At 41.7% G+C, this 23,907-nt stretch overlaps 1 protein-coding gene across 3 annotated transcripts in view; it reads right to left on the bottom strand.

Moving 5' to 3' along the window:
- GRIK4 (glutamate ionotropic receptor kainate type subunit 4) overlaps positions 1–23,907 on the bottom strand; it is a 489,165-nt gene that overhangs the window by 226,340 nt on the left and 238,918 nt on the right. For 2 of the 3 annotated variants that reach the window (XM_040325544.1, XM_040325543.1), the window contains one exon: positions 1,513–1,610. The exons of the other annotated variant lie outside the window; for it this stretch is intronic. In XM_040325544.1, the coding sequence (XP_040181478.1) occupies positions 1,513–1,610 (98 nt within the window). The remainder of the gene's footprint in view (positions 1–1,512; positions 1,611–23,907) is intronic. 3 annotated transcript variants of the gene reach the window in all.

Below are 23,907 nucleotides of genomic sequence, written 5' to 3'. Positions count from 1 at the left end.
TGTATTGGGAATGATTAACATGTTAGTTGCTATCTGTTTAGTGAGATTATATTAACTTTCTGTAAATAGTAATGAGAGACTATTTCAAAAACCAGATAAGAAAATATTGTGTTGCGCTGATAATCAAGTAAAAAATTGCATACATATATATATACACCATATACATAAATAAGAACCCCCTACACCTCAAATCAGGGAGGTATATGTGCAAAAGATAAACAAAAACCACTCAAAAACTATAATGTGAAAAAATTCAAATAGAACCAGCAAAAATAGTTCATGGAAAAAACACAGTTCAGTACATAGGCTAATAGGAGACAGGTGTGAGATCCACAGTCCTCTGGTGTGCAGCTGTCATTATAGCAAAAAAACAAAAACAAAACACCTTTCCCTTCTGGACTCCCCGATTAACACTTGACTTATTCATGGGGCAACCCATGAATAAGTCAAGTGGCTATTGACGATACGCGTGGGGGAGAAGCCGAGTGACGCGATCGACGGTCGAATCCGTCCTTCTGAGGAGATCGTAGCACTGAGCGGCGTTCAATGACTGATTGCAGTTGAGCCTTTTTACCATCGAGGTTCCGTGAGTGCAATCATTGTATTGCAGGGTTCATTTCCCATTTTATTACGTTATTTGCACCATATATCTTTCTTTTCTCCTTATGAGCGGCTGATATCCTGTGTTAATCGGGGAGTCCAGAAGGGAAAGGTGTTTTTTTTTTTTTTTGCTATAATGACAGCTGCACACCAGAGGACTGTGGATCTCACACCTGTCTCCTATTAGCCTATGTACTGAACTGTGTTTTTTCCATGAACTATTTTTGCTGGTTCTATTTGAATTTTTTCACATTATAGTTTTTGAGTGGTTTTTGTTTATCTTTTGCACATATACCTCCCTGATTTGAGGTGTAGGGGGTTCTTATTTATGTATATGGTGTATATATATATGTATGCAATTTTTTACTTGATTATCAGCGCAACACAATATTTTCTTATTTATTCACTTTGGTTTTGTGCACCTCACGTGTCTGCAGCTTATCTTTAGTATTTTATATGGTTTTAGTAATAGCGCTGTAGTACCTTTTTACATATTATTTCAAAAACCAGACATTTGATTGCTTTGATATTATATGTATCTCTGCCATATATTACTTTGTTTCACTCATGTTTTTCCTATGACGGGTTGTTATGTTTCATTCACTTGCTATTTGCTATGACATATTTACGGCTTTGTGAGCATTTAAACTTTATTGTTACTTCTCTTACTTACCATGGCTGTGGAGAAGGGATGTCCAAAGCTATCTTCTTTTGAAAGCGTGTTCTTATGTACTATGAAATCTGGATAATATATTTGGGATTATCAGGATTTTGGCTTTTATGTATTTAGTTCCCACTATTTACAAATGAAGAGCAACCACTTAGCATGCAAACATGACAGCATGACATCCAAACACACAAATAATGAATGTTCCATGCAAGGTTGGTATAACATAGCATACAAGACCTAACCTCCTTCTCTCCACAGATATTGCTGATGATGGAGCTGGATGACGGACTGTAAGATGGGCCAAGAACTCCCAAAACTCCTTTGGGTAAGATCTGGCACACTGCAAGAAGGAGATAACATTTTCATGTAACAAATTCCAAATTTTCATGCATTTCAATATGTAAAAATGTCCATGGAGGGAAAAGGAGCATAATTTAAATAAGCTTTTAAAGACATATATATAACTACAAGCACACAGTTTAGCATTTTCCACACATATACAGTATTTGTAAAAAAAAACAACATCTTGCAGCCAATACTACAAATTAAATGTATGTATTTCAGTAGCTTTTGGTGGAATGGTTCTACAGCTGTTTTCAAACCAATAAGAGCAACATGTGTCACCTGTCTGCCAGTTCCACTTATTTCTGCAGGACCATGACACAATTTAACCACTTCAGCCCCGGAAAAATTGGTTGCCCAATGACCAGGCAATTATTTGCTATTTGGCACTGCGTCGCTTTAACTGACAATTGCGCTTTCGTGCGACATTGCACCCAAGCAAAATTTACATCCTTTTTCCCACAAATAGAGCTTTCTTTTGGTGGTATTTGATCCCCTCTGCGGTTTTTATTTTTTGTGCTATAAACAAAAAAAGAGCGTAAATTTTGAAAAAATATATATTAAAAAACAAAATTCCTCAGTTTAGGTCGATATGTATTTTTCTACATATTTTTGGTAAAACAGGCATTTCCCCGTTCTGCTGCTCCGTGACACGATTGCGGTACACCGGCGGACATCGAGTCCTGCAGGCACGGTCACGGTGCGCGTGCATCCGCTAGGAAGCAGTTTCAAAGCAGCATACAGGTACGTTGCTATTCCTGCCCGTGCCATTCTGCCAAAGTAAATGTATGTTAGGCAGTCGGCAAGTGGTTAAAGTGGTTGTTAAGTCGCATAACCCCATTACTTGTATCTGTTTTACCAAGCTATAAAGTACTGTGTGTCAGTTATTTTTTAAAATATAATCCAAAATACCTTCTTTCAGGGACCTGCTCTGCAGGTCACGTGACCTTCCTCACCTTTCCTTCCCTTCGCCAGAGCGGCGCTGTGAAAAAGGGTATTTGGGATTATATTTTAAAAAACTCACACAGTACGTTATAGCTTGGTAAAACAGAGAGGGTGCAAGTAATGTGGTTATGTATTGCAGCGGAATAGAGGCAGGAGGAGAGGGGAGGAGCAGGAAGGAGAGCGGCTCTCACTACTCTAAATGATAGGCAGGTAGGGAGGGGGAGAGGGGAGACAATCAGATCACACAGCGGGATGACGGAGATACGTAAACTGTCCACAGTATCATGGATCAACTGCCATGATTACCGTTGTCAGTTAAGAAAGGGAACACAGAAACAGGCAGGATCAACCAGTATTTCAGAACATAGAAAGGTACAATTTATACTGCAACATCGCTATGCTGTTAATAATGCTTTAAAGGAACAGGATAATTTTTAAGTTTGACTTATGACCACTTTAAATTTGCAAGTGCCAAAGATTCTACACTGGAGGGCATGCCCTACCCTTTCCAATCAAGGTTATACACCTTCAAGTGGCAAGTCTTACTTTGTCAAGGCAACAACTGCGCTGATGTGGACCCTCCAGCTACATTGTATGTGACAACGAATGAAAGGTAGGTGTACCTGTGAAAAGTTTTTAGGGTATGTTTATTTAAAAAAATAAAAAAGTAATAACAAATACAATAATCCTACTAGTTTCTCCCGAACTCTTTACAGCAGGTTATTGTACGCATAACACCATTCTATACTCTACCAGCATTCACCCTAGGCCTCTAGTGGATTAAATTCCTTACAGCAAATATTTACAAATCAAATGCAATTGCTCAAATTATGTAGATTTCATACATGAGACTAATAATCTAAAACAACGGCTCCTAGAGAGAGGCTACAGTCATAGATGCCTGAAAAAAGCATTTAATTGGGTGGTGAACAAAAACAGACATGACCTGTTATTTTCCCACAAAAAGGATACATCTACTCCCAATGATTACACCAGGATTATGTTTTCTAATGAACATTTTAAAGTTAAACAAATCTTCAACAAATAATGGCACATTCTATTTTCAGATCCAACAATTGGACTCTTTGTCCCCCCAACTCCTCTTGTTGCATTTAGACAAACTACCTCGGTGGGTGATTTGCTAGTCAAAAGCGAATTCATGGGCTCCAAACGCGGTGACCCATGTAATACATTGGACGCCTTTCCTTGCGGTTCATGCGCATATTGTCGCTACATGGACACTAGAAAAAATCTACGATTACCTAATGGACAGACCTTTGTCCCTAAACATTTTGCCAGTTGCCAGACCACATTAGTCGGGTACTTGTGAGTGTGGCTGCTACAACATAGGAAAACCATACAAAAACAATGAAAAATAATCTATCGTCATATACTGTATCAGCCATGAAAACCAGAAATCCGGACTTCCCTCTGGGGAGACATGTGGCCCAAATTTATAATGCCCGCTTCCCCAGAGTTACAGTCCTTGTGCTGGACCGGTTACATCAGAACTCCAGAGGAGGCAATCTTAACAAGATCCTCCTCCAAGGCGAGCTGAGATGGATTTCAAATTTGAATGGCACTTCACCTCCAGGTCTAAACGAGGCATTTAACTTCAAGCCCTTCCTACAAGGGTTTTCCTCGGGTGGTTTCGGGAGGGACATAACTATCTCCCTCGACAACTCCCCTCAATATATGGTTTCTTACACCATATAGGTGCAAACAATCTTTGCATTCAATCCCATGTCCACAGATGTCTGTCTCCACACTTAGATTGAGTATGGGCACTTTTGTTCTCTACATTTCGTCATATTTATAATTGGCCGCGTACCACCCAAATTTCATCTATGCCATTGTCCTGCAATATACTGTTGCTGTCACCAACCTTGTTTAGATATATCATATTCTGTGTCGTTTTACATTTTTGCTTTTATGTATTTCTCAATATGTAATTACACACTGCCGGTATTCCACAAAAGAAATACGCCGGCGTATCTACTGATACGCCGTCGTATCCCTGTTTCTATCTTTGGAACTGATCCACAGAATCAGTTTCCAAGAGATAGACAGAAGATCCGACATGTGTAATTGAATTACACTGTCGGATCTTAAGGATGCAATTCTAGGCTGGCCGCTAGGTGGCGAGGCCATTGCGGCCAGCCTAGAATATGCAAATGAACACTTACGGCGATCCACGAACATTCCGACGGGCCCGTCGCGCTAATTCTACGTCGTTTACGTCAAGTTACGCCGTGTAAAAATAGGGCTGAGTCCTATTTGACTAAGCCCTATTAAGTATGGTCGTCGTTCCCGCGTCGAAAATTCAAACTCTACGTCGTTTGCGTAAGACGTCCGTGAATGGCGCTGGACGCCATTTACGTTACCGTCTAAGCAAATGACGTCGGAGCGACGTCTGTTAGTGCAATGCATGTCGGGTAATTTACCCGACGGAGCATGTGCAGTACGTCCGGCGCAGGAGCGTGCCTAATTTAAATGGGAATCGCCCATTTGTATTAGGAACGCCTTGCGCTGGACGGAGTTAAGTTACACCGCCGCAAATTTCCAGGTAAGTGCTTTGTGGATCGGCACCTAACTTGGGAGATTTGCGGCAGTGTAACTTAACTCTGAAAAGTTAAGTTGCGCTCGGCGGCTGTGGATCTGGCCCACTGTTCTTATTATGTACCATGTAAATAATAATGTGCATTATATGTTGATGCTGTCTCCAAACCACTTACTTTATCATCATTGTATTTACTGTATACCATTTATTTATACATTCCTGATACCTTTTGTTTTATTCTTGCTTTTTTTCAGGCTCTGCGTCCTGTCCTCCCCCCAAACCCATGCCCCAGGCTACGATTTTCCAGAAATTCCGAATTTTAATTACTTATATTTGTATTCTGTCACCATGTAGGAAATTTTTTATACTATCTAACTCTGTCTCCATGCGCTCCACTCTGGAGTCCCCTGGCACAGGTAGGCCCCCTGACGTTTTAATGTCTCAAGGCAATATTTAGGCTTCTTTCTTAGATATGCACCTAAAGACCGGTGGCAAGTTAAAGTAAGTTACTACTGGGGATTTTGGCAGATAATGCTTAGAACAGTGATGGCAAACCTTTTTGAGCCTGAGTGCCCAAACCGCAACACAAAACCAACTTATTTCTTTCAAAGTGCCAACATAGAATTAAACCTGCCAGCGTCTCTGTACAGAGGATGGGACTGATTATCCCTCTGAATGAGCCCTAAGGGACCAAAAAGAATGCAGAATGCACTGTGCAACATACACTGACCTACCTGACACATGCACTGACCTACCTGACCATTACACTCACCTACCTGTCACATGCACTCATCTACCTGACACATGCACTCATCTACCTGACACATGCACTCATCTACCTGACACATGCACTCACCTACCTGACACATGCACTCACCTACCTGACACATGCACTCACCTACCTGACACATGCACTCACATACCTGACACACACGCACTCACCTACCTGACCATTGCACTCACCTCTCTGACACATGCACTCATCTATCTGACCATTACACTCACCTACCTGACACATGCACTCACCTACCTGACCATTACACTCACCTACCTGACTCATGCACTCACCTACCTGACACATGCACTCACCTACCTGACACATGCTTCCTGCACTACTTACATCCCCCCACACAGTACAATGTAGATCGGAGGATCCATCCTCCTCCTTACCTTTCCATGGCCTCATCGTCCAGCTCTTCTTGGGCAGTATTGGAGGAACCCCTGCCATCCAGCCGCTCCTCGATATCCCCGCCGCCAGGATATCAGATAACAGCCATTGCACCTCTCCCCATGGATGATCAGCTCCGAGCACCGCCCCTCCCCCTCTGCTTTTTCACAGGCTGCACTAGGACAGAACCAAAGTCGTCCTGGAGCAGGGGGAACTGGAATAGGGTGCCTGCAGAAAGGAATGCCAGAATTCCTTACCAGAAGTGTAGGGGTCCAGGGGAGGCAATAAGCTGCAGAACACAGTTAGGACGGTGGAGGAAAAAATGTACACCCCTCCTAAACAGCGCACATGGAACAAGATGAATGGCTTCCCACCCCTCTGCCGACATCACTGGCATTGATGCAAGGAAGGGAGCCAGCTCCTCCCTGCCTGTACCATCAGTGCAAGTGACTGCCTGGCTGGAGGATTCCCCTGGCGTGCCGACAGAGAGGGCTTGACATGCCAGCTGTGGCACGCGTGTCATAGGTTCGCCATCACTGGCTTAGGACATCCAATCCAATTTGATCCTTTGAATATGATTGCCCAACTACGAATTTTGATTACTTTATTTCGGTATACAATCTCCCTCTAGTGTTGCTCTGTTTATTCTTGCATTACTAACAGTTTACTTTATATATTTAACATATATGATCTATTATGGATATTATTCCCTAATAATTTTTCAACATACTTACTTCACATCATATATATTTATGTTTAGGGATTTCTGTGGCATTCTGCTGATCCTCGTGGACTCTACTGCCTTGTTTGCGTCCCCTGCCTTATTCCCCCACCCAACTCTCCTGTGTTCCGCTTTCCTTTCCCCTCCCTCCCCTTTGTGTCCCACCATCCCCTGTGGCAGGTAACACTATTTACTCCCGATCTTTGCAACGATTTGCAATTTGATGAACTACAAAGATCCTATACCATCACAATATAGCCTTGTGTGACACGGATGATGGGACTGTAGGGTGACACCGATCCTGTCTATAAGTGGTCTCTAATGTGCATGTGCACCTATTTAAAATGGTCAATTTGCCTGTAAGTATTTTTAGATTCAAATTAACTGCCCCTCAATATTTGCCATGCTGTTTTCCCAATTTTGCTTATACATCATATCTGAATTAATTCTTCTTGTGCATCTTTACGATAGATAATACAGCTTATCTTTAAACCCCTGAAGAAGGAATGTAATATTTAACTCCGAAACATGTTGGGATTTCTGAATTTCATATGATCCATTTGGCCTCCCACCATAAGACCTTTCTTATAACTCAGAATTTATCTGTATAATTTTATAGCATGACCATTGTTTTTGTTTTTATAACAATTATTTTATGTAAATCATGTTTGTATAATAAAATGTTGTAATATTTCTTTATACTTGTTTGTTACTCGTGTATATGTTTATACCCCTTGCCCATACAATCCCTGGGGCATCTTTTCCATTTTTTCTCCTTCAAAATTGGAATGTGGCTTGGGTTCTTAGCTTTTAGACCTTTAGGTAGCTTAAAACTGGTCACAATAACAAACTATTAGAAACGATGTGATGGTCAGGAACCTGGATTCTGAAGAGAAGAGAAATGATTGTATGTGGAATTGAAACCAATCTACCCTATATTTTATCAAAGGCCTGTGGATTTTTCCTGAGATCATAAGTGAGTTTGTATAATGGTAGATTGTCATCAGTTTCTTGCAAGTTTTAGTAGATGGGGGCGAGGACACTTACCACTTAGAAGAGTATACACAGTATACACAGTATACACAGTAACATTTTGGCATGGAAAGGGGTAAATCACCAATGACACTTAAAGCGGAGGCTTCGCTTATCTGCCTCCTCCTCCTCCATTCTGGTGCCACATTTGGCACCTTTCGGGGGGGGGGGGGTCGCGGGTACCTGTTTTTGACAGGTACCCGTCCCCATTTCTGAGAGATCTCACCACGGCATGATCACTCAGAAGTTCAGCCCCCCCTCTTCCTTCCCCCCGGCACTAGGCCATTCAGAAATTACAGTGCACTTTGCGCATGCGCAGTAGGGAACTGGCTTCACAGCCGGTTTTCCTTACAGGCAATAGTTGAGGCGGCGGCACCTGAGAACCGATGGAAACATCGTCAGGGGTGCTGACATCTCTGGATTCCAGGACAAGTAAGTGCCCTAATATTAAAAATCAGCATCTACAGTATGTGCAGTTGCTGACTTTTTGCTGGGGGGGGGGCAGAACTCCACTTTAATAGACTGTTCTCGTAGTACAAAATATTGGTGAGTCTCAAAGCTGAGAAGATGAAGTCATTGACCCTTAGCCAACAATTATAAACATATGTACAGGTCCAAAAACAATGAAAGAAGTCAGCAATATCTCCACATCCCTGGAAGCAAACAGCAGCAGAGTAGACCCATTTTACACAATCTAGAAGGTGTAATATTTTTATAATGAAACAATTCCAGTTGTATTACTTTTTCCCTAGAGGAAGTCAGTGAGATTTAAAAGAGTTGAACCCTTTGGTATCTAGCTTTGGAGGTAGCAGTAAGTGTGGAATAGTAAGTAGAAACAAGCTTGGTAATATCTTGTCTCCCCAGAAGTTTTTCAAAGGGAGTAACAATTGTTGGGTTAGGATAGGTCAGAATTGTCTGCAACTAGCATGGTGAAACTGGTAATTGTACAACCCCAATTCCAAAAAAGGTGGGACGCTGTGTAGATTTGAAAAACATAAGGTAACCTTGAAATTGATGGCAGCAACACATCTCACAGGGCTGTGCTTACCACAGTTTAGCATCCTCTATTCTTTCAACAACACTTTGTAAATGTCTGGGAACAGAGGAGACCAGCTTCTCGTGTTTTGAGAGAGGAATGTTTTCCCATTCTTGCCTGATATAGGATCCTAACTGCTCAAAGTGACACAAAAAAAAAAAAAAATAGAAAAACAAACATGTTATACTTACCTGCTCCATACAATGATTTTTAACAGTGCAGCCTAAATCCTTCTCTTCCTGGGTCCCCCACCAGCACTCTAGGCTCCTCTCAACTGCTGAGTGTCCCATAGCAAGCCAGTTGCTATGGGGGCACTCATGCATGCTCACTTCTGAGCCCAGGTCTGTAAAATACAGAACAGGCCTCAGACCCGCTCCCTCCTGACTTGCCAATTGCTTATGCTGCTGTATCTGAGCCAATGAGGAGGGAGAGAGCAGGGAAAGCAGCTTCTTTAATGCACATCGCTGGACGGGATCGGATTCAGGTAAGTATTGGAAGGGGCAGGGGAGCTGCGCACAGAAGGTTTTTAACCACTTCCCGACGGTCGTACGACTATTGACGGCCGCAGGGTGGTTCTAATTCTCTGAGGCGCCGTCAATTGACGTCCGCCCCTTTCCGCATTCCCCCCGAGCGCGCAGCGGGGAACTTCTGTGCTAGCCGTGTCCCTTGGACACAGCTTATCACAGAATGCTGTGAACGGCCAATCGGAGTGGCCGTTTGCTAGGCAATCTGTGCGGCCAATGAGAGATGATCTCGTATGTTTACATATGAGATAATTTCTCATTGCCGGCTCTCACAGACAGCGGTGCTGTCAGGGAGAGAGGAGACCGATCTGTCTCTTGTACATATAGACACAGATCGGTCACCTCCCCCAGTCACCCCCCTTCCCCCCCAGTTAGAACACTATATAGGACACACATTTAACCCCTTCCTCACCCTCTAGTGTTAACCCCTCCCCTGCCAGTCACATTTATACAGTAATTAGTGCATATTTATAGCACTGATTGCAGTATAAATGTGAATGGTGCCAAAAATGTGTCATAAGTGTCGGATGTGTCCGCCATAATGTCGCAGTCGCAATAAAAATTGCAGATCGCGCGCCATTACTAGTAAAAAAAAAATAATAATAATAATTCTGTCCCTTATTTTGTAGGCGCTATAACTTTTGCGCAAACCAGTCGCTTATTGTGATTTTTTTTTTTTTTTTTTTTACTAAAAATATGTAAAATACGTATCGGCCTAGACTGAGGATAAAAAAAAAATAAAAAAAATTGAGCTATGTATTATAGCAACAAGTAAAAATTTTTTTTTTTTTCAAAATTGTCGCTCTATTTTTGTTTATAGCGCAAAAAATAAAAACCGCAGAGGTGATCAAATACCACCAAAACAAAGCTCTACTTGTGGGAAAAAAAGGAAGTCAATTTTGTTTGGGAGCCACGTCGCACGACCGCGCAATTGTCAGTTAAAGCGACGCAGTGCCGAATCGCAAAAAGTCCTCTGGGCAGGAAGGGGGTTTAAGTGCCCTGTAAGGAAGTGGTTAAACAAGCTTTAGCCTTCTAGCAAGCAGTAGCAATGTCAAACTGGCAATGTGCTAATAGGAAATTTGATGAATAGTGTGGAGGGTGGAGCATATTTTAAAAGTTATCTTTCAAAGAAGATTACTGCTTATTTTGGAGTGGCTCACACTGGTAATTAGGGACTATGCTAACAGGCAAAAATTTGTGCAAACATGGAAACCCTATTAAAGTCTATAGGATACGAACATGAAAAATCAATAGTGTTTATTTTAATCACTTCAGCCCCGGACCATTTGGCTGCCAAATGACCAGGCCACTTCTTGCAATTCGGCCCCGCATCGCTTTAACTGACAATTGCGTGGTCGTGTTCACGTTCCCTTTGAGACGAAACGTTGGGCAAGCGACGTTCTGACGTCACTGCGTTACCCACCGAACCCAGAAGACACGGGCAGGCAGATCGAGGAGCCGGCTGGCTCAATACTTTTAATGCTTCTAACATTGGTTGTCTCTGTAAGTGCTCATTTTTAAGTTTGTTATTAAATGCATCTTGGATTTTACACTATGTGAGTCCTTCTCTCTTATATGGCACATCTATATATACACTGAATGCGATTACCTACAACAAGGCTTTTCCGGGTGGAGATGCGTTTTGGAAGCTTTCATCTTATATGCGATTACTTATGGTGGAGGTGCTTTTTTATCCTCATGTTTCCTGGATGTTGTGTGATCCGCCCCGCTGATAAAGGGGGCGGAATTGTGATACTTAATAAGTCTGATTACCTCGAGGTACTTGGTAATATAGTTGGAGATAGGGATACCTATTTACCACTCCCCAAGGACCCCAGACCATCGTATAGGAAAGTCTTGACTGGAATAGTAAAGAAAGGTTATACTTCTGGAGTTCTCAATAAAAAAGAAAAAGCTTTTTTGGTTCCAGCTTCTTCAAGGATCCCAGTGATATACTACCTGCCCAAGATCCATAAAGATCCGGTCCACCCTCCCGGGAGGCCGATAATTAGTGGAATAGATTCCATCTCTTCTAGGGCAGGTAAGTATATCGATGGGTTCCTTCAGCCGTTGGTTAGGGCCTTACCGGCCTTTATCCGCGACAGTAAACATGTGATTAATATAATGAACAACATCCCACATGAGGAAGGTTTATGGTTGGTTACAGCAGACGTCACGTCTCTGTACACCATCATACCCCACGATTGGGGAATTTCATCTGTGAAATATTTTTTGGAAAGGGATTCTGCTCTGCTGGAGATCCAGCAAAGATTCATTATGGATCTTTTACAGTTTGCAACCACTCACAATTTTTTTTGGTTCGGTGGCAAATACTTCCTACAAAAGAGGGGGGTCGCTATGGGGGCTAAATTTGCCCCTAGCCTGGCCAACCTCTTTATGGGGAAATGGGAGGAGGATGTCGTCTATGCTGACCGCAGACCAGAATTGGTCTTGTGGGCTAGATACATAGACGACGTCCTCCTCCTATGGAGAGGATCCAGGGAGTCTCTGGTTGACTTTATGGATTGTCTCAATACCAACAATAGGGGGATTGAATTTAAGTATGAGGCAGATCAGGAGAAGATCAATTTTTTAGATCTGGAAATAAGGGTGGAGGACGGTCAATTTGTGACGTCCACATACTTTAAATCAACAGATCGCAACTCCTTTATTCCCCGTGACAGCTGTCACCATAAGGCCTGGCTGGATTCGGTTCCTAAGAGCCAATACTTGAGGCTTAGACGCAATTGCAGCAAGATGGAAGACTTTGATGAACAAGCCAAAATGTTAACTGCAAGATTTTTAAATAAAGGGTATCAGGAAACAGACCTCTTTAAACAAACGCGAGAAGCTAAAATTATCGATAGAAATGTGTTGTTGCAGGATAAATGCGTTTCTAGTGAGGAAAATAATCAATACATATCTCCTTTCATCACTAGTTATTCAAATCAGCACTATCTAATTAAAAAACTGGTTAAGAAACATTGGCATCTCATCAAAGAGGATGCTATCCTTGGCCCTGCGTTACCAGAACAACCTCGGGTAGTCTTTAGAGGGGTCCCCTCATTAAGGGATTCTCTGGCTCCAGGAGTCGTGGATCCACCATTGAATAAACCTATGTTCTTTCAAAATATAATTGGCTACCATAAATGCCAAAAATGTGCGGTATGTAAAATCAATGCCATTAAAGAACGCAAGACCTTGAATTTCATTTCAAATAGCACCTCACAAGTGTTTAACATCAAATCTTTTATTACATGCTCTATGACCCATGTAGTTTATTTACTTATCTGCCCATGTGGGTTACAGTACGTTGGACGTACTGTAAGAAAGTTCCAGGTAAGGGTCAATGAACACATTGGGAACATAAGGAGAGGATTTAGAGAACATTCTGTTTCTCGGCATTATAGGGAGGTGCATGCCAGGGATCCTAGTGGCACTTCCTTTATTGCCATTGACATCCTCAAACCCCACTGGAGAGGTGGATCAAAAAGGATAGCGATATCAAAACTCGAGATGAGTTGGATATATCGCATGAAATGTCTTAAACCGCAGGGTTTGAATGTGGACATAGAGGTCAATGCCTTTTTAGACAATTCTTAGTGATCTCTTGCTGAACTATTCATTTTCTTCCCCCCTTTCTTGCCACTCCAATTTTCTGGGTCCATCTGAGGATTGTATACTATTGAAATTTGATACTAAAGATGAGGATAGTATACGATTATCGGTTTAATTTTTTGCCTTTAAGATCCGTGTGGGACCCCTTGGGGAGGTAGGTTACCCTTCTGGGGATTGTTCTTGTCTCCAATAGGGATTTACCTACCTGTAATACTCACAGATGCTGGTTAAATGGCAATGTAATTTTTTTATCAACCACTAGAGGGCTCTCAATGTGATATATTAGATTTATTAATTTTTAGATTTTTTATGTTTTGACCTTTATGATTTTAATGTATAGGGAGAATACAGATGTCAGCCAACTGCGATTTCTCTTTCAGATATTAAAATCCCTGTTTTGGCTGATATGATATTAATTTGGGTATAATGTTCATGCTGCTATCTTTCTGGCGTTTTTAATAGATGCTATAAAGTGGTGACATGAATTTACCCGTTTTTAGGTTAATATGGCGTTATCTGTTTATGTATAGTAAGAACATACGATGTGACAGACAGTGACTCTTTAACTAAAACATTTATATGAAATGAATGGTGGGATGTCTGCTGACCATTGAGAATATCCTCATGAGGTAGGACCTTACCCTGCTGACATAGGATAGTCCTATCTATGTCAAGGGCGGTCTTACTGGAAGGAAGTTCCGGGTCATTCAGATCCTCCCCTTCCGGGTTCATTGATCCTGCGGCCGTTCCTGATTGGAGGCTGCTAGCTGAGAGAGAGGCTTGGTTGCCTGCTCTGTAGGCATATAAGGCTGACGTTCAGTGCGTCGCCCGTGCCCTTTGACAACGCCATCTGTGGTGAAATCGATCAGGGCGGAGCCACGCACCGAACGTCATTGCGTTTTACGTGACCCCGGATGCACGGGCGCACGTTTTTTATTTGTATCTGTTTGCTTGTTTTAGCCGGCAATTTTAAATTATATGTACCGCTGTGTATATGTTGCACAATTTTTAATAAATATTTGACGGTACTTCACATTCTGAGCCTATTTCTTCCCCTGGTTCGCCGGATGGACGTGGAGCCGTTAAACACATTGGAGAGGATATTCTGCCTGTCAGCTGTGACCGAGTTTTCTCCATGACCTGAGTGGATCGACACGCTTTTTATGATCGTGGATCTGGTAAGAGCACACCCTTACTTACCTCTCGGTGGGAATATATGTTTCTTCTGACCAGAGACCAGAGGCTGTTCAATATTTGGATCATTTTATTACTCTGCAACTGTTTTTTGCCCATCTATTTGGACATTCATATGTTTTGGGGTTCTGCTGTTGATTTCCCCTCTCATTTTTGACTGCCTAACAATTGATTAGTATGCAATTCTAATGGACTAACAAAGTTTTTTAAGCGTTTGGTCCCAAATAGCAGATTGTTGTAATTACCCCGAAAGGTTTTTCCCATGACTGTTTGGGCATCATCCCTTTTTTTTGCTATTTTTTGCACTAGCACTTTATTCATTTATTCATTTATGCATTTATTTATTTATATTATTTTCGCATTAAGTTGCGACTCCTAGCGCAACTCATCTTTTTTCTTTTTACTTTTTGCGTGTATATCACATGTTTAGCGTTGCTGCTGGAATTACTCACTATTTATTTATTCACTTATCCATTTGAAATTCATTTATATTCATTCTCCTAGCGCAAGGAAAACCCCCCCTCTTTCCTTTACTTGTCTTTTTGATATATTTTTTCCTTGCTGCTTGGTTTTTTTGTTCACTGTGTGCAAACATGGATGTGTTCGAATATCGGTCCTCACGCACCATTGTCAAAGATGGCGTGTTTGAGATCAACAAAGAACCAGATAATGATCTTGGTGGCCTATTCATGAGATTAAAGAATCTTATGGTTGCTGAATTGCATACTCAGTGGGATATTGCTATGTTAGACCAATATGTAGCTGACTCCATGGTTCCAAGGAGCTTAAGATGGGAGGTCAGCCCCCAAAAAGGTGAATTGGAATTGGCTGAATGGTTCCAATATTTTAATGAGGCGGGCGTAAAATTTTTGCAGTTTTTGGCTCAGCGCAAGAAGTGCAAATTAACACGCTTGGATGATGAAATTAAACTCATTAAGGTTAAACTTGGGCCCCTGACTGATAGTGTGGAGTATAAGGAGCGATCCTTAGTTCTTAAAAAACTGTTGGAAAAGGAGGAAACTGAACAAAAGAATAAGAAAAGAAAAAAGTTTAACAGAGATATAGCAGATTATAAATCAGGTTTGGTTTTTGACTGGCAGAGCAAAATCCAAGAAAACGAGAGTAATTCACTGGACATGGATACAGCTCCTCCACCCAATCAAAATATGGGTGCTGTAGCTGCTTCCAGCTCAACTCCTCATACACCTAATAGACCTATCCTTCGCCCAAGAAGGGTCTCCTATAAATCACCGGGGAGGGAGAGATCGTCTCAGTTATCTCAACCTCTAAAACCCAGGGATGTACAGAATAAAGGTCCTTCTGCTAAATCTCCAGGTTGGAGAAATAAAATTAAAGTACGGAAACCAGAAACCCCTCGTCGGGAAGTAAGAGATTTTGGGAGACCTTCTTGGAGACCCCAGGAAGGAGCCAGATATGATTATCCTATTCCAGTGAGCAACCGTTTCCAACCTTTACAGGAATTTCGATCCTTCGGGGGACCCTATCAACAGTTGGGTGCCTCCGGTGGATGGAATAGAGATGATAGGTCATCTTCTTATTACTATCCTTCAATGCCTCCTACCTCCTTCTACCCCTCTAGACCTGTTAACCAATATGACCCTTATTACCAACAAGACCAATGGAGAGATCGAGAACCGAATCAATATCAGGATTTTCCCAGGTCCAATCAAGACCAACTAAGAAGGGTAGACAGAAAAGAGGAAGTAGAGGGGGGAAAAAAGCAAAGAATAAAAAGAAAGAGAACACAATAGGTCAGGGGATCTTCAATCTCAGCACTGTCACGCTGACCTCAGAGGAGGTTACTCTCCTCGATAAAGGATTGAAGTTTGCCCCACCTAAAACACTAAATAAATTTGAGACGCATATGGACGTACATAAATTTTCTAGGAAATTAAGTATGAAAAGGTTTTTTCTTTCTAAACCTGCCATAGCGTCCACTAACATCAATACAGATGTGGAAATTCAACATTCCAATCTTTCGAATGCCTCTTTGTTCAACCCCCCTGGAGGTATGGCACCTAACATCAAGGTTTTTAGGGATGTACTTTTGAGGGATCTCGAAAAAATTGATGTTAGGAAAACCAAACTCAATAAACCCCTGCAGGCTGGTTTTGACCAACTTTGCGAAGAAAAAAGTATTGTGATCCGCCCCGCTGATAAAGGGGGCGGAATTGTGATACTTAATAAGTCTGATTACCTCGAGGTACTTGGTAATATAGTTGGAGATAGGGATACCTATTTACCACTCCCCAAGGACCCCAGACCATCGTATAGGAAAGTCTTGACTGGAATAGTAAAGAAAGGTTATACTTCTGGAGTTCTCAATAAAAAAGAAAAAGCTTTTTTGGTTCCAGCTTCTTCAAGGATCCCAGTGATATACTACCTGCCCAAGATCCATAAAGATCCGGTCCACCCTCCCGGGAGGCCGATAATTAGTGGAATAGATTCCATCTCTTCTAGGGCAGGTAAGTATATCGATGGGTTCCTTCAGCCGTTGGTTAGGGCCTTACCGGCCTTTATCCGCGACAGTAAACATGTGATTAATATAATGAACAACATCCCACATGAGGAAGGTTTATGGTTGGTTACAGCAGACGTCACGTCTCTGTACACCATCATACCCCACGATTGGGGAATTTCATCTGTGAAATATTTTTTGGAAAGGGATTCTGCTCTGCTGGAGATCCAGCAAAGATTCATTATGGATCTTTTACAGTTTGCAACCACTCACAATTTTTTTTGGTTCGGTGGCAAATACTTCCTACAAAAGAGGGGGGTCGCTATGGGGGCTAAATTTGCCCCTAGCCTGGCCAACCTCTTTATGGGGAAATGGGAGGAGGATGTCGTCTATGCTGACCGCAGACCAGAATTGGTCTTGTGGGCTAGATACATAGACGACGTCCTCCTCCTATGGAGAGGATCCAGGGAGTCTCTGGTTGACTTTATGGATTGTCTCAATACCAACAATAGGGGGATTGAATTTAAGTATGAGGCAGATCAGGAGAAGATCAATTTTTTAGATCTGGAAATAAGGGTGGAGGACGGTCAATTTGTGACGTCCACATACTTTAAATCAACAGATCGCAACTCCTTTATTCCCCGTGACAGCTGTCACCATAAGGCCTGGCTGGATTCGGTTCCTAAGAGCCAATACTTGAGGCTTAGACGCAATTGCAGCAAGATGGAAGACTTTGATGAACAAGCCAAAATGTTAACTGCAAGATTTTTAAATAAAGGGTATCAGGAAACAGACCTCTTTAAACAAACGCGAGAAGCTAAAATTATCGATAGAAATGTGTTGTTGCAGGATAAATGCGTTTCTAGTGAGGAAAATAATCAATACATATCTCCTTTCATCACTAGTTATTCAAATCAGCACTATCTAATTAAAAAACTGGTTAAGAAACATTGGCATCTCATCAAAGAGGATGCTATCCTTGGCCCTGCGTTACCAGAACAACCTCGGGTAGTCTTTAGAGGGGTCCCCTCATTAAGGGATTCTCTGGCTCCAGGAGTCGTGGATCCACCATTGAATAAACCTATGTTCTTTCAAAATATAATTGGCTACCATAAATGCCAAAAATGTGCGGTATGTAAAATCAATGCCATTAAAGAACGCAAGACCTTGAATTTCATTTCAAATAGCACCTCACAAGTGTTTAACATCAAATCTTTTATTACATGCTCTATGACCCATGTAGTTTATTTACTTATCTGCCCATGTGGGTTACAGTACGTTGGACGTACTGTAAGAAAGTTCCAGGTAAGGGTCAATGAACACATTGGGAACATAAGGAGAGGATTTAGAGAACATTCTGTTTCTCGGCATTATAGGGAGGTGCATGCCAGGGATCCTAGTGGCACTTCCTTTATTGCCATTGACATCCTCAAACCCCACTGGAGAGGTGGATCAAAAAGGATAGCGATATCAAAACTCGAGATGAGTTGGATATATCGCATGAAATGTCTTAAACCGCAGGGTTTGAATGTGGACATAGAGGTCAATGCCTTTTTAGACAATTCTTAGTGATCTCTTGCTGAACTATTCATTTTCTTCCCCCCTTTCTTGCCACTCCAATTTTCTGGGTCCATCTGAGGATTGTATACTATTGAAATTTGATACTAAAGATGAGGATAGTATACGATTATCGGTTTAATTTTTTGCCTTTAAGATCCGTGTGGGACCCCTTGGGGAGGTAGGTTACCCTTCTGGGGATTGTTCTTGTCTCCAATAGGGATTTACCTACCTGTAATACTCACAGATGCTGGTTAAATGGCAATGTAATTTTTTTATCAACCACTAGAGGGCTCTCAATGTGATATATTAGATTTATTAATTTTTAGATTTTTTATGTTTTGACCTTTATGATTTTAATGTATAGGGAGAATACAGATGTCAGCCAACTGCGATTTCTCTTTCAGATATTAAAATCCCTGTTTTGGCTGATATGATATTAATTTGGGTATAATGTTCATGCTGCTATCTTTCTGGCGTTTTTAATAGATGCTATAAAGTGGTGACATGAATTTACCCGTTTTTAGGTTAATATGGCGTTATCTGTTTATGTATAGTAAGAACATACGATGTGACAGACAGTGACTCTTTAACTAAAACATTTATATGAAATGAATGGTGGGATGTCTGCTGACCATTGAGAATATCCTCATGAGGTAGGACCTTACCCTGCTGACATAGGATAGTCCTATCTATGTCAAGGGCGGTCTTACTGGAAGGAAGTTCCGGGTCATTCAGATCCTCCCCTTCCGGGTTCATTGATCCTGCGGCCGTTCCTGATTGGAGGCTGCTAGCTGAGAGAGAGGCTTGGTTGCCTGCTCTGTAGGCATATAAGGCTGACGTTCAGTGCGTCGCCCGTGCCCTTTGACAACGCCATCTGTGGTGAAATCGATCAGGGCGGAGCCACGCACCGAACGTCATTGCGTTTTACGTGACCCCGGATGCACGGGCGCACGTTTTTTATTTGTATCTGTTTGCTTGTTTTAGCCGGCAATTTTAAATTATATGTACCGCTGTGTATATGTTGCACAATTTTTAATAAATATTTGACGGTACTTCACATTCTGAGCCTATTTCTTCCCCTGGTTCGCCGGATGGACGTGGAGCCGTTAAACACATTGGAGAGGATATTCTGCCTGTCAGCTGTGACCGAGTTTTCTCCATGACCTGAGTGGATCGACACGCTTTTTATGATCGTGGATCTGGTAAGAGCACACCCTTACTTACCTCTCGGTGGGAATATATGTTTCTTCTGACCAGAGACCAGAGGCTGTTCAATATTTGGATCATTTTATTACTCTGCAACTGTTTTTTGCCCATCTATTTGGACATTCATATGTTTTGGGGTTCTGCTGTTGATTTCCCCTCTCATTTTTGACTGCCTAACAATTGATTAGTATGCAATTCTAATGGACTAACAAAGTTTTTTAAGCGTTTGGTCCCAAATAGCAGATTGTTGTAATTACCCCGAAAGGTTTTTCCCATGACTGTTTGGGCATCATCCCTTTTTTTTGCTATTTTTTGCACTAGCACTTTATTCATTTATTCATTTATGCATTTATTTATTTATATTATTTTCGCATTAAGTTGCGACTCCTAGCGCAACTCATCTTTTTTCTTTTTACTTTTTGCGTGTATATCACATGTTTAGCGTTGCTGCTGGAATTACTCACTATTTATTTATTCACTTATCCATTTGAAATTCATTTATATTCATTCTCCTAGCGCAAGGAAAACCCCCCCTCTTTCCTTTACTTGGATTTCTCACTTGAAGACTACAATTTGAACACATTTATGTGGATGGATTATTCATTATTTGGACTTTGAGTGATTTCACCTGTCACTGAGTTATCACATTTTATATATGTATATGCATTTATTTTCACTGTCCTTTTGGAGAGTGTCTCAGTATAAGTATAGCACTTATTATTGATTTAATTTACATTTATATATAGGTTAACCTATATTTATTATCACTTCACTAGCGCAGCTGTTTATTTTTCCATATGTCTATTGTTGTAGTATAACACTTTTAGTTGCTTGCTTGTAATTTTCTAAATAAGTGCAATATTTCTTTCACCATTTTCTCAGTTTAGGCTGATACGTATTCTCCTACATATTTTTGGTAAAAAAAAATCGTAATAAGCGTATATTGATTGTTTTGCCAAAAATTATAGCATCTACAAAATAGGGGGTGGTTTTATGGCATTTTTATTATTATTTTTTTTTCATGACTGCAACACATCGGACACCATTTTGGGACTATTAACGTTTATACAGTGATCAGTGCTATAAAAGTGCACTGATTACTGTGTAAATGTGTCAGTGAAGGGTTTAACCATTAGAGGGCGGGAAGGGGTTAAGTGTGTCCTAGGGAGTGATTATAACTGTTAGGGGGCATGGCTTACTGTAACACGTCACTGATCGCTGCTTCCGATTCGGGACCCGCCCGACTCAATGTCCGCTGATGTCCTGCAATTGGGTCACGGAACGGCAGAACAGGGGGATGCCTTTGTAAACAAGGCATCTCCCTGTTCTGCCTGGTGACACGTCACTGATCGTCTCCTTGCTCTCATCGGAAGCAGAAAGTGGTTAAAGGCGTATATGCAAGTTATTCCCATAAAAACATTGTATGGGGACCCCGGGTACAGCTCCAGGGGACATGTATCAATATCAAAAATAATATTTAAAACAACTGCTTTTTCAGGAGCAGTGATTTTAATAATGCTTAAAGTTAACCTCCCTGGTGGTATGATTCTTTCTGATTTTAGGTGCTGAAAGCGGTACAATTGTTTTGCATGGAAATTTGGTGATTTATATTGTAGGCCTGTAATTCTTAGGAATAACTCACTTAAATCTGTCCAAACAAGAGTCTAGTAGACATCCCGGGTATGATAAAGTTTGAAACACAAAATCTTAAATTATAATATAATAAATAACTATAAATAATTATAACAAATACTAAAATAATGGTAATAAAAATTATTCAATAATGTAATCAAATTAAAAACACTAAAATTTCCTCGGTTTCAGAATTGTAACTGTCATTACTTTCAGTGTTTGATGACAAATTTCTCCACAAATCACTATCGCTCAAAAACCACTTTTGACATAAAGGGACACTTTTTGGTTGCTATGGACAATCTACAGTTTCCAGGCAGAAAAAAAAAATATTTATAATATAAAAGTGTATGCAGGACACCGGACAGACCACTAGGGACAAAGGGGGTGTGTAATTATTGTAGACAGTACTGTAATCTGTAAGTGTACTGTGTTTTGACTTTTTTGAATTTGGCGCCGATCTCTGCTTCTGTGCGTCGTAACGTCGCAGGGAACGGAGCTCGGCGGCACTCGGGGCACTGTGTGCATCGAGCGAGGAGACAGCTCGCTCACACAGTGGGGAGACATCGCAGGATCCAGGGGACAAGGTAAGTAACTCTCTGCCTGGATACTGCGACTCGGGAATATCGTCAGGGAGGTTAAACAATAAAAATGAAATATTCCTTTAAATATCGTGCCTGGGGGGTCCCATAAGTCTGCCTGTAAATTGTCACATATGTGTGTTGTGCTTTACAGTGCCACAGCAAAATGAAATTTGTATAGGAAAAAAAAAATTAAAATTGTTTTAGGGTCTCCCCTAAAATCCATACCATGCCCTTTGGGTCTCAAACTCCATGCCAATTTATAAAAATTTAATAAATCTGAAATCCATACCAGACCCTAATCCGAGCAAGCAGTCTGACAGGCCAGGATGGGGGGGGAGCGAGTGCCCCCCCTCCTGAACCATATCAGGCCGCTTGCCCTCAACATGGGGAGGGTGCTTTGGAGTACCCCCCAAAGCACTTTGTCACCATGTTGATGGGGACAAGGGCCTCGTCCCCACAACCCTGGCCCAGTGGTTGTGAGGGTCTGTGGGCGGAGGGCTTATCGAAATCTGGAAGCCCTCTTTCATATGGGGGCCCCCAGATCCCAGACCCCCCCTATGTGAATGGGTATCAGGTACATTGTAGCCCTACCCATTGACAAAAAAAGTGGCAAAAAGTAAAAACCACAAAAGACAGTTTTTGACAATTCCTTTATTAAAAAAGAAAGAAAGATAAAAAGTGTCCCGTGATGTACATCCATCGTCAATCATGCCATTTGATGGACCCAAAAAATTGAGAAAAAAAAATCGAGAATACTCCACCTCCATGAGAGGCCTCACAGAAACTGCTGTCTTTTCGCTGTGACAGCTGTTATATAGGCAAGGGCAGGGCCACCCGCTGACATAAATGGGAGACCCCACCCTCCTGTGACGGCACATGCCGTCAGAGGGGGACGGGTCACTCGGTTATGTCACCGGATGGCCCCGCCCTTGCCTATATAACAGCTGTCACAGCCAAGAGACAGCAGTAGGCTGAAGACCTCCCATCGAGGCGGAGCTTTTTTTTTTCTATTTTTCGGGTTCGTCGGGCGGCATGATTGAAGATGGATGGACATGGCTGGACACTTTTTTTTAATAAAGAAATTGTCAAAAACTGTCTTTTGTGTTTTTTTACATTTTGAAATTGTTTTTGTGAATGGTTAAGGCTACACATTTCACTTAGGGTGGGGAAAGCGGTATCTGGGGACCCCCTTATTAAGGGACCCCAAAGCACCCTCCCCATGTTGAGGACAAGCGGCCTGGCATGGCTCAGGAGGGGGGGATGCTCGCTCGTCCCCCCTTTCCTGACCTGCCAGGCTGCTTGCTCGAATAAGGGTCTGGTATGGATTTTGGGGGGGACCCTACGCCAATATTTTTTTTTACATTTTGGTGTGCAGTTCCCCTTAAAATCTATGCCAGGACCGAAGGGCCTGGTATGGATTTTGGGGGGGAATCCCATGCTGTTTTAAAAAAAAAAAATTGGTGTGGAGTTCCCCTTAAAATCTATACAAGACCCAAAAGGCCTGGTATGGACTGGGGGGGGGAGGCATGCTGTTTTTTCCTCAATTCTGTCAGAGTTCCTCTTAACCACTTCAATATACTGTATTATATACTGTACACTAACTGTACTGTGTATATATATATATATATATATATATATATATATATATATTCCACACTGACTGGACTGTATTTATATATACTGTACAGTATATATATATATATATACATATATATATATTAAACTGCCTGCACACCGCTACACTAACTAACCTGCCTCTAGCTAATGTTCTCTCAATTACAACACTATATACGGCCGCCGTGTAAGCAGCCTTATATAGTGTGGGGCGTGGACTTGGCCCCTGAGCTATGATTGGCTAAAGGCACTCTGCCTTTGGCCAATCATGACTCTCACAGCAGAGCGCGCTTTGACCAATCATCAGACACAACTGAACTCGAATTTGCCGCAAACGCCCCATAATGTTCGTTATTTGCTCGACTCGAACATTGGCCCATCCCTACTGGTAATAATAGAGGAAGTTTCAGGCAACAGATACA

This window comes from Rana temporaria, chromosome 10, assembly GCF_905171775.1.
Source record: "Rana temporaria chromosome 10, aRanTem1.1, whole genome shotgun sequence".
Lineage (NCBI taxonomy): Eukaryota > Metazoa > Chordata > Amphibia > Anura > Ranidae > Rana > Rana temporaria.
This window is presented reverse-complemented; position numbering and strand designations above follow the sequence as displayed.